The following is a 14,599-nucleotide window of genomic DNA, read 5'->3' as shown; positions in this document are numbered from 1 at the left end:
AGTTCTCTTGGATGTATACCTAGGAGTGGAATTGCTATGTCTACATCAGCTCTATATTTAACCTTGAGGAAGTGACAAACTGTTTGCCAAAGCAATTGTGCCCTTTTACGTTCCCACGAGCAACGCACGAGGATTCCAGTTTCTCCACATCCTCCTCAACACTTGCTATTCCTGTCTTTTAATACATCATAGTAGTGGTTGTGAAGTGGTATCTCATTGTGGGTTTGATTTGCATTTTCTTAATGACTAACGACGTTGAGCGTCCTTTCATGTTCTTATTGACCATTTGTGCATTTTATATGGAGAACTGCCTATTCAAATGCTTTTTCCATTCATAGATTATTTGTCTTTTTACTGTTGCATTGTAAGAGTCCATTAAATATTCTGGGTACTACACACTTACCGGATACATGTTTTGCAGCTGTCTTCGCTGATTCTGTGGGTTGTCTTTTCACTTTCTTGTTGGCATCCCTTGAAGCACAGAAAATTTTAATTTTGGTGAAGTCCAGTCGATCTACTTATTTCATTGATTGTTTTTGCTTTAGCTGTCAGATCTCAGCAATCATTACCTAATCAAAGGTCACAAAGATCGAAACCTCTGTTTTTTTCACCACACTGCTTTGAATTAGAACTTTCCTGGGTTAGTATAGGGGGACATTTTTGAATTTTGATTCCTATAAATTGATATATATTTATATCCTTCTTGATTGATATTCACAGGCCTGCCCACCACTCCGATGGAGCATCCATGTACTAGAACAGAGATCTGGGGGGCCGGCCTGGTGGCGTAGTGGTTAAGTTCGCATGTTCCGCTTCTCGGTGGCCCGGGCTTCGCCACTTCGGATCCCAGGTGCAGACATGGCACTCCTTGGCAAAAGCCATGCTGTGGTAGGCGTGCCACGTATAAAGTAGAGGAAGATGGGCATGGATGTCAGCTCAGGGCCAGTGTTCTTCAGGCAAAAGAGGAGGATAGGCAGCAGTTAGCTCAGGGCTAATCTTCCTCAACAAAAAAAAAGAACAGAGATCTGGGAAATGGTATTTATTGACATCCTGGCATTGATTCAGGAGAGAGTTCTGGTTCTGTGCTTCAGCTTCTCCTTGACTTCTCCTAGTTTCAAAAATTGTTCAATATCTTTAGATTGGAGCAACTGATTGTTTTTGTGAGAAACCCTTGGGAGCCCTGATTGTTCTGGGGCTAGAGTGGACGCCCAGTGGTTCCAGGCTTCTGTCTCCATGGCAGGGTCCGAGCAAGAACTGAGGGCTGGCCAGGATGCATCTGGGCAGTCTGTCACTTCCCTCTCACCCTCATAGGTGCCAGCAGCTGGTTTGGTGCTCTCCTCAGGCGCTCTCCATGGCCTGGGGACTGCCTAGCACCACCAGTCTGGCGCGCTTCTGCCAGAAGCTGAACCGGCTGAAGCCACTGGAGGAATCCACCACGGAGACGTTGCAGCAGCGCCACCTGACCATGCTGGATCTGATCCTGCTGGGCATGGGTGCTACGATGGGCTTGGGCCTCTACATGCTCACGGGCACTGTGGCCAAGGAGATGGCCGGCCCTGCGGTGCTCGTGTCTTTCAGTGTAGCTGTCATGGCCTCCCTGCTGGCAGCCCTATGCTACGTGGAGCTGGCAGCACGTGTGCCCCGCAAGGGCGCTTCCTATTTGTTCACCTATGTGTTCATGGGTGAACTGTGGGCCTTCCTCATTGGCTGGATATTGCTCATCCAGTGTCTCATTGGTGGGATTGCCATGGCCTGCACCTGGAGCAGCTCACCTGGACGCCATCTTCAGCCACCACATCCGCAGCTTCACCATGACCCATGTGGGCTGCTGGCAGGTGCCGTTCCTGGCCCAGTACCCGGACTTCTTGGCTGCTGGAGTCATACTTTTGGCCTCCGCATTTGTCTACTGTGGAGTCCACATCTCTTCCTGGCTCAACCGCACCTTCTCTGCCATCAGCTTGGTTGTCATCCTCTTCATCGTCACCCTGGGGTTTGTCCTGGCCCGTCCGGAGAACTGGAGCACTGAGGAGGGCGGCTTTGCGCCGTTTGGCTTCTCTGGCATCATGGCTGGTGCTGCCACCTGCTTCAATGCCTTCTTGGGCTTTGGCGCTATTGCTGCCTCCAGCGAGGAGGGCCAGAACCCCAAGCGAGCTGTGCCTATGGCCATCGCCATCTCAGTTGGCCTGATGGCTGGTACTAACATCCTCGCCTCCACTGTGCTCACCCTCATGGTGCCCAGGCACAGCCTAGACCCTGACTGGGCACTCGCTGATGCCTTCTACCAGCGGGGCTACAGCTGGGCAGGCTTCATCGTGGCGGCTGGCGCTGTCTGCGGTAAGAGGCCCTTCTGGGTAAGGTGGGAGAGGACAGGGTGGTGGGGCCCTGCCCATAGCCTCCCAAGATGACATCTCCATCTGGGCCTGTGTTCCCAGTTGTGTCCTGGGCCCAGGAAGGTGCTAGTGATTAGACTCGCCACCCAGGCTTTTTGGGAGGGACCTGCTCACCACCCCTCCCAATCGTACACAGAATGTCAGTTCTGGGCATGTGCTGCCAGGTCCTTTCCTGGTTTAAGGACTCAGCCTTCATCAGATTCTCCAGTGGGTCTGTCACCTGAACTGGGCTGTCCCATTCCTGGGTGGTGGGGGGGAACAGTTCAGTACCCTATCTACACTCAGGCTCACTCTGAGAGCCCAGATAAACTCATTCCCCTGTTACCAAGGGGTCACCCATGCTCTGGCCCCGATCAGCGACCACAGGTGGGCTTGTCCACCATGCTGACTGGTCTCCCACCCTCTGCCATAGGCATGACCACTGTCCTGTTCAACATTCTCTTTGCTGTGCCACGCATCGTATATGCCATGGCCACTGACGGGCTCTTCTTCCAGATATTTACCCGTGTGCACCCTCACACACAGGTGCCCATAGTGGGCATCCTGGTGTTCGGGTTCCTCATGCCCCTCTTGGCGGTGCTGCTGGACCTTGAGGCACTGATCCAGTTCCTGTCCATTGGCACCCTGGTCACCCGCCCTGTTGTGAACACCAGCATTATTGTGCTACGCTTCCAAAAGTCTCCTCCATCTAGTCCCTTGGGCTCAGTCAGCCCTGGCCCTGTGGCTGAGGGGTATGAGGACTCCTCAGGACACAGACAGCTGGAGGACACTGAGCAGCCCTCAGCCCCTGAGCCTGGGCAGCTGCGACCAGCCCTGAGGCCCTTCCTTGGCTTCATGAGTGGATGCAGACCTGGAGTCGCTGTGGCCTGGGCACTCCGTGTCCTGGTGGTGTCAGCCATCATTCTGGACTGCGTGCTGATCTTTGGGAAGTCGGCCCTGCACCTCCCACCCTGGGGCCACACCGTGCTGCTCCTGCTCAGCTCCGTCATGTTTCTGCTCAGTCTCCTCGTTCTGGGGGCCCACCAGCAACAGCGCCGGGAGGACGCCTTTCAGGTACTTCCTCCAGCCAGCACCCCTCACTCTCAGCCCAGCCAGCTCCCTTCGCCCCTTCCTCCTCTGCCGTGCCAGGATACGCCAGGGTTCACGGAGTGGGGGCGGCCAGTACCCCATTCCCCTCTTTCTACATGGCGAGTGGTCCCTTGTCTCTGGAACCTCCACAGGTGGAGAAAGTCTCTGTGGACTCCCAAGAAATCATGCCCTGGCCCAGCAGCCCTTCCCTGCAGCCCAGCAGCCCTGCCCTTGCCCCCTCAGGTTCCCATGGTGCCCCTGATTCCAGCCCCGAGCATCCTCCTCAACGTCTTCCTTATGCTGCAGCTGAGCTCCCTGACCTGGCTGCGCTTCTCCGTCTGGCTGCTGATTGGTGAGTAGGGACCAGGCTGGGACCCTGGGTTGGCTGCAGGAGGAAGCAAGCAGGGAAGCTGGGCTGGGACCTGGCCCTCAGGCCTGTGCCATCCTTACAGGACTTGTGGTGTATTTTGTCTACGGCATCTGGCACAGCAAGGAGAATCAGCAGGAGCTGCCGGGGTTGACTGCCACACGTGGCAGCCTAGAGGAGACGGTGCAGGCCCTGCCGCCCCTCAGCCAGGCCCCTACCCATGAGCCTGGCCACATGGAGCAGCCTGCCAGTCTATGAGGACCCCTGGGGGCCTGCCTGCCCTCCCCTATCTCCTCAGGAGGCTGGTGGTGGTGGTGGCATCCCCTTCTATCCGGGGCAGCTCAGGTTTGCAGGCCTGTCCGTGCCAAAGGGTCCTCAGGACCTCAGACCTTAGTCCAGGTGCTGAACTTCGAGTCTTTGGGAGTGGGCCACGGCCACTTCTGGTGGTGGACTCTGTCCAGCACCTTCCAGTTTATGACCAACTCCATCTACCTGGGCAGGTGGAGTAGGGTGGGCAGGGAAGAGGCCCGCAGCCCTAGGCACCCAAAGTAATAACTGCTCAGCCACCCACATGGCCTGCTGCTGTGTCCACTGTGGCATCTTTTGTGGCACTGAGTCCTCACCTGACCTCGGGAACCAGGTGATTGTTCCCAATCCACTGCAAATGTACCAAGGTTCTATAAGGGGGAAGCACCAGTACAGGGAGAGCTCAGAGTCAGGGACATGGCCAGTCCTGGGACCCAGGGTCCTGCCCTCAGGGCAGTGCCACTGTCTAAGCTCAGAGGGGACCTAACACACGCCAGACACAGACGGGTCCATGACAGGGCAGGTGCAGGCTCCCCACATGTCCACTTGGGAGTGGATCCAGAGAGCAGAGCCTAGACCCCAAGAAGGCCGCCTAGAAAGGGCAGCGGAGTTCTGGGGTTCCATGAGTTTCCCAGGGCTCCTAGACTGCAGGGCATGTGCCTGAGGCCCCGGGATGTAGAGGCCCACCTGCCCAGGTACATGCATACTCAGGCACAGGCCCACATGGCCCACACGACTTCCCTGGGGGTGCACACCCACCTGCAGACTGAGGCAACAGCTATTTCCAAGCTCAGGGCCCACAGCTCCAGCTGCCTCTCTCTCTGCCACCCCGTCAGAGCTTTGTGATAACAGCGTGGGGTTGGTGCACGAGCGCCTGGGCCCCACCTAGTGGCTGTAGAGCCTGACCCTGGGGGAGTCCCCAGGCCCACCCTGCACCCTCTCACCCTTCACCCTCACTGGTCTCTCCAAGGCCATGCTACGTCTACCATAGACGCCTCCAACTCCCTGTTCCTGCCTGTGAGGACTACACAGGAAGCTGCTGGCTCTGGAAGCTTTACTCCTCGACTCTCTGCAGTCTTGACATCAGCTTTCTCTGGACCCCGAAGACAACCAGGCACACGTCATCTCGCTCCAGTAACCAGGCCTCAGCGCTGTGATATCTCACCCCAGCCCTTCTGACCCCACCTCCCATGGACACTGCTCTGGGGATTGAGAGGCACTAGGGACCCCAAGGTTTTGCTAGGCTCCAGGTTCCAGATGATTCCAGGTGCTTCCCAGCCTGGGCTCCAGCCTTAGGCCTCCCCAACCTGGCCCATGTCACCCCACCAGCAAGCTGCCAGCATGACCTGGTCACCAGGGACCCATGAGAAGGCAGCCCCTTGTCTCCCTGGGTTGGGTACCCCCCCAAATCCCCACCCCTCCCTGGGACCAAGAGAGGGCTGGACTCCTGCAGCCCCCGTCCCTCCCCTCCTGACCGTGGGCCTGGGGACATGGGGAAATTCTCCAGCATGCAGGACTCAGGCCCCCAGGAGGATGCCAGAGCCAGAACCAGGCCAGCCTGCTGGGGGCTTCCATGGGCTCTATTACAGGCATTGTCTCTGGCCCCTGGTCTGCACATGGTGTCTTGGTCAGAGCATGGTCCCTGTGCAGTTGCCTCAGGCTGGGGTGGCCAACTGCCCAGACACGCTGTCGTGTGTGACCTTGGCCAGCAGTGACATGTGCAGATATACAGCCTCCCCATCCTATGGCTCCCAATAGCTTGGTGAGCAGCTTCCTGGGCATTGGGTTGGGAGTCACAAGGAGACAGATAGAAGGTCCCAAAGGACCCCATGCCCACCAAGTCAGCCCCTCTACCCTCCTCCCCATTCAGCCCCCCACAGCCCAAGGGCTGCCACCAGGAAGGCCCAAGGGCTGCCACCAGGAAGGGGCTGGTGCTCATAAGCTGAGCAGGTAAGGGCCCAAGAAGTGCCTGGTATCCTAGTGGGGGTTAGATCATCTGCTCCCTGCACTCGTCATTCCATGGATGAGGCCCAGAGCTGGGAGGGGCCCTGCCCTATGACACCAGGACCAGAACAGCTGTGACAACTCTTGTCAGGCTTCTTTCTCCCCCACCTTGGACTCTGGCTGCACAGACCCCCGTGCAGGGTAGCTGAGAGGGCAGGGGTTCTACCTGTGGTGGCAGTGCTGGGGGGGGGGGGAGGGCTGGGAGCCAGGCAGGGCCGGAGTTAACCACAGCCAGGGTGGTGGACAGCTGGAGAGCAGGGAGCTGTTGGGAACACTGGAGACAGAGCCCGGGAGAGCGTTTTCCAGCCCCAACAGGAGCCCTACTGTTTCCCTGCAGGTCTCCATACAAAACTGGCTTCTGTGATCTCCAGGGAGCACCCCGCCAAGGCTAGAGCTGGGGGAGTGACAGTCTGTGTGGGAGCTGAAGGGTAGGATTTTTCCCCCACCCCCTGCCCTGGGCCTGCTAGGGCTTCATCCATGAGTCCGCTAGGCAGGGCCCCCACCCTTGCCAGCCCCTATCTCTCCCCCCAACTCTCAACCCCCAACCAGCAGAGAAAGGCTACAGGCCTCAGGAAAGGGTGAATGAGTGGGTGCCAGGGCCACCCTGGTGACAGTGTCCAGCTCCCCGCAGGTGGGGGTAGGTAAGGGGCAGGCTCTGCTGGTCCTGGGACCCTGCCCTGGGTGTCAGGGACACTTACACTGGCACAGTGTCACACTCCACACGGCACCAGCCCCGGATCTCACAGGTCCTGCGGGTCCCATTGAGCACCACACACTGGCCCGTGTTTATGCCTTGAAAACACAAGGCAAACTCCGGGCCCTTCAGTCTCCACAGGGTCTGGGAAGGGAGTGGCAGGGGGCTGTTGGAGAAAGAAGAGATGCAGAGGCACCACCAGACCTGCACGCTGCAGCCACCCGGGGTCCCAGCATGCCCCTCTGAACCCCCATCCCAGTGAAGGTGCCAGAAGACAGGGCCCCCAGCTATGTGGCTGTGCATTCCCGTCTCCCCTTCAGAACAGTCCTCGTCAGCCCGGCAGGTCCCCAATGGATGGAGGGTGCTGAGGTGGTGAGAGAGCAGAGCTGTCCAGGCCCAGGAAGTGTCTCCCCTTTGTGACCCAGCCTTGCAGTCCGCAGGGACATGCCCCTCCCCTGCTTAGCCCCCAGGGTTCCCTGAGTTTGGGGCACATGGGAAATCTGGAGGGTGCAAATAAAGGGAGATGGTTAGATGGGGAGGGCAAGCAGCCCCTGGCCAGATAGGGGTGCAGTGCTGTAGCCCTAGTCAGAACGAGACTCCTCCTCCTGATAGTTGTCACTCCGGTGGGGGCGAAAGTGATTCCTGGAGGCCCAGCTCTTCTAGTCCAATTCGGACAGCAGAAGAGGGAAGGTGGAGGGACTCGAGGGTGGGGGGGGGTGCCTTTGTGCCAGGGTAGAGGTGCTGGGTGTGGCAGGCAAAGCATGGGACCATTGTCACAGGGGTTGTAGGGAAGTGGGACCCCACACACTGGCCAAGGACCACAGGCTAGGCCCCTCCTGGCTTGTTCTGCTATCAAATAGGACACTGGTACCTGCCCATGGTCACAGAGTTCTGGGTATCAGCCAGTAGGGGACAGTGGCGAGCTTTCTGGGAGTCCCAGACCCTGGAGAGGGAGCACCCTCAAGCATCAGGCACTTCCACAGACGTGGTTCTGCAGGTGGAGGCTGGACGCCGCTGTCCAGGGCTCCAGGGAACACAGCACTAGGGTGACAGGAGGGGCTGGGGACTCTGACAAGCCAAATGAGATCATGGCACTTTGTGCAGGATGGGACTGTGAGAAGTGAACTGAGTTAAGCGTAGGCTACTGGCTCTGCCTCACTGTCCTTACCTATGTTCTGAGTCTGCCCCTCCTTTTCACCTGGCTGGGCCGCTGTCATCTCCAACTGGGTCCCATGTTGACCACTGCGGGTCCCACCTCTGCCCTCATCCACACCTTCCCGCAGCCCGCGTGGTCCATCCCAATGCACAGACGATTGAGCGCCCTCCCCGGAGCCCATCTGTGGCTCCGCTGATGCTGGATCCACTTCAGCTCCTCAGAGGGGCTCACGGGGCCTCTGTGACCTTCGGCTACCCCTTCCCTGGCCCAGTCCCAATCTAGGGACAACCCCACTCAGTGCCAGGAGCCCTGGAGGGGGCCTCATCTCGCACTGCTCACGGCCTTTGCCCACGCAGCCCCCTCTGCCTGCACATCCTCAACATCCGGCTCCAGCCTCACACCCTGCGGGAAAGCTTTTCTGAGGCCCTGGGTTGGCTGTCGAGCCTCCCTGGTTCTCCCAGCTGCAGCTTCTGTCCCCATCACAGGCCCCCCCACCTGGCTGGGCTGTCTGTGCAGGAACTCCCTGAGGTGGGGAGGGTGGAGTTTTGCAAGCCTGGTCTGGGGGAGGCTCGACAGGTGTTTGCTGGAGGCTGTGACACCACAAGGACACAGTGCATGTGCTTGGAGGGGCCAGATGACCAGGACCCCTGAGGAGCTGGCAGGAACTCTGCTATTTAGGAACTCAGGAAGCCTGCTTGTCAGACCTGATGAGTTACTTCACAGCCCCAGCAGTTTCGAGGGAAGGGCGAGAAGGCAGGGCATGGGCAAAGAGGAATCAGATTCCAGAAAACACAGAACCGTAGTCCCAGCACAATTTCAGGACAGTCTACAAACCAAATATTAAATAGACGTCTTACGAGCTTTTAGAAAAGGAGGGACATTGTGTGTGTTTGCTGAACGCCAGCACATGCTTTGTGCACGTGCCTCACCTCGTTTGTGCACAGGGCCAACCAGAACATGTGGCACCCCCAGCAACTGAGGTGAGACCAGTGACCAGGACCCAGGGGACAGGGACCCACACAGTTACCTTCCAGCCCAGTAAGCGATTCAGTGTTGAACTCAATTAAAGAAAGATGTCACCATGGAGGTAGGCTTCCCGGTCTATGTCCTGGGACCGAACTGTTCAGAGAAAATCCACAACTCAGGGGAGGACAGCCCAGTAATGTAGTGGTTCAGTTCAGTTTGCTCCATTTCAGCAGCCTGGGTTCAAGGGTTCAGATACCAGATGTGGTCCTATACCACTCATCCAGCCATGCTGTGGTGATGTCCCACATACAAAGTAGGAGGAGATGGGGGCAGACATTAGCTCAGGGTCAGTGTTCCTTGCACAAAAAGAAAAGTGGGGAACTCTACACATAAAAATGGTTAAGATGGTAAATTTTATGTTACGTGTATTTTATAGCAATAAAAGAAATTGGAAAAAAGTCCATTGCTGAGGAGGAGAACAAGTGTGCTCTGTGACAGACACTGGATTCCTGGGACATCCCCAGGAAGAGGAAAAGGTGAGATTTCAGAGAATAGTCTGCATTTCTGCATGAACAGGCAAGAAGAGGGTGGGGCACTCTGGCTTGACCACACTTGTGAAAAAATACCCAGAGATCATAAGTGACCCTGTGCTTCGCAAAGGAAGGAGTGTGCTGTGTTTGGAAAATGGAAGCTGTCCTGGGAGACGTTAACAGACGCTGGGCATAGAGAAGGGGAGGTGATCTTTCAGCTTGGCCTTGCTATTAGAGCCCAGCTAAGCACTGTGCCCAGTTCTAGGTGTTAAACTGACAACCTGGAGAGTGCTGAGGAGGGACCAGGATGGGGAGGGGCCTGGACACCTCACGGAGAACAACAGTAGAAGGCTCTGGAAGCAGACTGCTCAGGGGGACAGAGTCCCGTCACCCACAGGCTGGAGGCCTCGTGGAAGTGACTCAGCATGGCTGAGCCCCAGTCTTCTCCTCTTCAATGGGGCCTGCAGTACCTCCTGCCAGGCAGGGTGTTTGTGAGACTAATGAAATTATTCATGAGAAGGCTTCAGCTCAGTGCCTGGGCTACAGCAGCACATGCTGAGCCCTCAGTCACCTGGGAAGGAGGGGGGACATGGCTGGTGACCCAGGGCTGGTGGAGGAACCAAGGACCCACTGGGAGGCTCCCAGGCAGCCTTGCCTCTGGGCATCTGCCCTGAACTTGATCTGGCGTCACAAGGAGATTGGTCGCCGAGAACACGTTCTCCACCTGGAAGGCAGGTGTCAGGGTTGGCCACCGCTCAGCTCCATCGAGGGGAGAGGACAGGCTGGCAGCTGGGTTTGTGAGGGGAGGAGGGGTCCTGCCCCATCGAGCCATCAACCCTGTGCCCCAGGAAAATGCCCCCAGTGAGGTAAGTTGAGGCAGAGACAGGAGGTGGGCTGGCTTTCGGGCCATTTCTGAGCCCTGTCTGCCCATCCAGTGACTGCACGTACACCCAGGGGCAGGGGAGCAGGTGGCAAGCTCTGCCTGGGACAGAGGGAGGGTGGCTGTGCGGAAGAGGAGCTAGCACCGTGTGCTGCCTGTGACAGCTCTGCACGTTTCGGGGGATGCACACCCAGGAAGCAGAGGGCAGGGCTGGGCAGAGGGCACAGGGGGTGGCAGCGGTCAGGATCTGTGGGGACTTGGTGGCCACCATCAGGGAAAGGGAGCTTTCCAAGGTGGCAAGCAAGGGCTGGCAGGCTCTGATGGTGTCACCTGTGAAAGCTCGGCCTGGCTGCTGCATAGAGCACAGCTGGAGACCCACAAGAAGACCACAGGGACAGCATGGGCAGCACGGAAAACCTTCAGGAGGTGGAACGGACAGGAGGGAGGGACAGGGAGGTGTTGAACCGGGTCCACCTTTGGCACTGGGAGATGTCATGGCCTCATTGGGTGAAAAGAGGCCACAGTGGGAGAAGGAGGTTTCTCTTTGGACGTGGTGGGAGTGCTTCAGGACGCAGCCATGCTGTGGGCAGGTGGTCACTGGGCTACAATTTGGGCATCAGCAGAACAGAGGTGTACCCTGGGGCTGTAGAGGATGTGGGTGAAGGGAGAAGGGGCCGGAAGTGCAGCATTGGAGGCACAGAGGAGGAGCCAGACCGCAGGATGCAGGTGATGGAGGGGAGCATTCAGGAGCCCCAGGCCCTGGCCCCCAGGCTCCTCCAGCCCTCCCTCAAGCTCAAGCCTTGAGTGCCGAGACCCTCCGCTCTCCCGGATGCACCTGCATAATGCGGTGCCTCTGGCCTGTCTTCCCGCCCCGCCTCTTTGTCCTCCTGGAAAGCTCTTACACACCCCCTGAGAGCCCTGTCCAGGGCCACTCCTCTGTCAGGCAATTCCTGAGCCCGGCCCTGTAACAGTGCCCATACTCCCTCTGTCATCACATGTGCCCCTGCACACACACGCTGCATGGGGGCGATTAGAGGTGGCAGCGCCTGGCAGCAGCACCAAGGCACCACCTGTGGCGGCTTCATGAAGTCGGCCACCTCCCACAGCCGGTTCCCCAGCTCCTTCCTCTGGGTCTAGGAAACCCCATTGAGTTTGGAGATGATGGAAACCTGGGGGTCCAGGTCCTGCTCCCGGTAGCCTTTTTTGGTGAGGAAGGCCCACCTGGGGAGGAGGCGATGGGCAGTGTGGTGTGTCCCCAGCACATGGTGAGCAGTGGCTGAGTTGGGCCCTACCCACTAGGTCCCTACACACCCTATAGGCTCCCAGCACAGCGTCTAGGGCCCCCACCTCTTCTGCAGCCTCATTTGCCACCCCAGACACCCTGCACAGACCAGAAGTCCCGGCCACGCATCGGAGAGCCCATGCTCTCAGACTGAGGTGCCTGCCACCACCTCCTTCACCGGCCTTCACCCGCCCCCTGCAACAACCATAGCCAGCTCCTCCTTAAAGGGCCCTCTGACCCAGCCACAAGTGGTGGTCTTTCTCGGGGGCCTTAGGGCTCCAGCTCTCACAGGTGTCAGGGACTACCTCCTGCTCCTCCTGGGGCCTCCTGGACTGGGCTGAGACTCATCCTGCTCCATGCCCAGAGCCCAACACGGGGCTGGGGACCAGGCCCAGGAAAGGAGGCAGGTGGGCGCACAGGAGGAAAAAAGCACATGGCTTGCTCTTGTCCCTGCTGGCCTCTAGACAGACGGAGATCCTTCCTTCTGTCCCTACCCTGTCCCAAACTGCCCCCTCCACCACCACCAGCCCCTGGAGAGTCAGACCCCAGCCCTCAGCCCAGCAGGACCAGTCAGGATACCTGCAGCCAACCTGCCCAGGTGCCATTCTCTCACCCACCACATAGGCCATGACCCCGAGCTGCAGCAGCCTCTGCAGGGCGCCCAGCCACCAGTCCTGCTCATCACACGCTTCTCAGTTTTGTAATCCAGAAGCCCCCAGCCTGTCCCGGCCCCTGGGGAGCCAATGCTCTCAGCTCCTGCTGACTGCCCGGGTGCAGGAGTCAGCACAGCAGCTGCAGCCCCAGCTCAACAGGAGGTACAGCAGGCGCCCAGGCCAGGCCAGGCCAGCAGCTGCTAAAGGGACACTTCTACTCAGGGTAGGAGCCAGCCCACCCCAGCCCTGGGCTCAGGCCAAACCCCCAGCTGTCCTGGGCCTCCCTCCCCCTCCAGACTCCCTCTACTGGGTCGTAGGGCACAGAGAGGAGCAGCTCCTCTCCCCTGCCCTTTGGCCTCACTTCCTTGGGGACACAGGGGATGACAGTGTTGTAGGTACTTTGAGAGGGCTGTGGGAGCCCAGAGGAGGGCCTAAGGAAAGCTTCAGGAAGTAGGGACCTCTGAGCTGACACTTGTAGATTGTGAAGTTCCACAAGCAACGCTGAGGAGGAAGGTTCCTGGTGGAGGAAGCCGCACTTGCGACACTAGAGCATGAGAGAGACCTGGGACCCACAGAGTGACAGCCTGACTCTGGCTCCAGAGAGGAGGGTGGCTGGCCCTGCAAGGTCCCCCAGGCCCTCCTGTGTGATGCCCGGTAGAGCTGGCCCACCCCACAAACGCAGAGACTAAAGCACAGCTGTGGAGTCAGGCACGTTCCCCAGTCCGCGGAGGGGGCCGATGCGGGACCCACACGGATGGCAGCGGGAACAGGCCCCCTCAAGGAACCCAGCCTTGCGCCTGGCCCGTGGCGCGCGTCCTTCTGCGCTCTCCCAGGAGCAGGCTCAAGGTCAGCACAGGCCAGCAGCGATTTCACAGCAACCAGCAACACGGGGTTGCCAGGCGACAGCCGCCAGGAGGGAGTGTCTCCTGGCTGCGGAGGGGCCTGTTCACTGTCCGCAAAATTCGGTTGGTCCACCCAGCCGGCGGGTCCGCCCACATCCCCGGCTGTGCTCTAGGTGCCCCTGGCTCAGTCCCAGCCTCAGTGCTTGTGACTGCGAAATGGGTGTAACCATGAGGGGTCCTTGCGAGAGGTCTGGGGAGAATGACCAGCAGGAGGGGAAGGAGGCAGCGGCCGCTGGGTGTCCTGCAGGAGTCGCGGAGCCCCAGGAGGGTTCGGATGCAGATTGAGACTCGCACCTGAAGACAGAAGATACCGTGGGCAGGGGGTTCAGTTCTGTCCCATCACCTTGGGGGCTTCTAGGCAGAGGTGGAGGGGGCAGGCTGAGGCCGAGGAGGCAGGGGACCCCAGTCCAGCAGAGAGCACATCCCTCTGTGGGACACCTTCCGGGCAACCCCTCCAGACCTGTGCCCTTCTGGAAGTGCTCTTGGCAGCATCACTTGTTCCACCATTAGCACAAGCTTCCAGAAAGATGTTACAATGCAAAAACCTAGCCAAAGAGTCTCAGAAGGGGTTTCCCACCCCATCCTGAAATGGGATCAGGGCTAGGTTTTCCCAACCCTCAGGAAAAACTAAGCTAATGGATGTATAGAACTCAGAATTGTTTCAGGATTTTCCTCTATAAAATGCTCATAAAACACATGTGGTCTTCGATGCAATAGAAAAGACACAGCATGCGCTTCAGTGTCAGACAGGCAGGGCCCTCAGTCTGGCTCTGCCGGGATCAGCTACTACTAGCTGTGTGACTTTGGGGAAAGGATTTGCTTTCTCTGAGCCTCGATGTCCCCATCTGGATATGGGGGCAGGATTGCTACTAGCACAGAAAGAAATGCCTCTAGAGGGGAAACAGGCTGGGTGGTGACAGAGGGCAGTGGAGGAGGCAGGCGGCTGTCCCTGGGGAGGGAGCAACATTTACTCCCTGTCACCTATCCATGGGCTTGGAGAACTGGTCAAGGACACCCTCCCCCTGAGGTCTTGCCGGGCCCATAGCATTGTGCTTGCCTCCTGCTTTCTGCACCAGGGAAGCGCCCCAGAGCTGAACCTGAGGCATTGTGGCCTGGGGACCCAGGTACCCCTGGAGGGACCCTGGGCCAGGCTTGGAGGGGGAGAACTTGGGAGTCAGCAGCCACGGGAGTGGCCCTCCGTGAGCCCATCCCACACATTCCCTGGCCTTGCTCTGTGCCAGGTATGTCCCGTCTCCCACATCTGGGCAACAGATGGGATCCAGACAATGACGGAGATCACTAAAACGGCTGGGGAGCCTGCAGGAGGCCCCTAATGCACTGGGGTGGGGGAGGGTCAGGGAAGTCTCCAGGAGGTCTGGTGGAGCCCAGAAGGAGAAGCAA

At 58.6% G+C, this 14,599-nt stretch overlaps 2 protein-coding genes across 2 annotated transcripts in view; both read left to right on the top strand.

Moving 5' to 3' along the window:
- The first annotated feature begins 739 nt into the window (after positions 1–739).
- On the top strand, positions 740–9,412 carry LOC103544687 (cationic amino acid transporter 4-like). The gene is given in 7 exon segments (XM_070628729.1): positions 740–850; positions 1,312–1,765; positions 1,767–2,334; positions 2,803–3,443; positions 3,702–3,810; positions 3,911–4,465; positions 5,102–9,412. Coding segments are annotated over 5 exon segments (1,905 nt in total). The 5' UTR covers positions 740–850; positions 1,312–1,351; the 3' UTR covers positions 4,084–4,465; positions 5,102–9,412.
- Positions 5,360–14,599, top strand: part of LOC103543389 (cationic amino acid transporter 4-like) — a 110,984-nt gene continuing 101,744 nt past the window's right edge. Inside the window, exons 1-3 of the mRNA XM_070628726.1 lie at positions 5,360–5,398; positions 6,473–6,563; positions 9,388–9,487. The gene's annotated coding sequence lies outside the window, so the exon portion shown is untranslated. The remainder of the gene's footprint in view (positions 5,399–6,472; positions 6,564–9,387; positions 9,488–14,599) is intronic.

The sequence above is a fragment of the Equus przewalskii genome, chromosome 7, assembly GCF_037783145.1.
Source record: "Equus przewalskii isolate Varuska chromosome 7, EquPr2, whole genome shotgun sequence".
NCBI classification, from domain to species: Eukaryota; Metazoa; Chordata; class Mammalia; order Perissodactyla; family Equidae; genus Equus; species Equus przewalskii.
The sequence above is the reverse complement of the archived record's forward strand: the minus strand, read 5'-3'. Positions and strand labels throughout refer to the sequence as shown.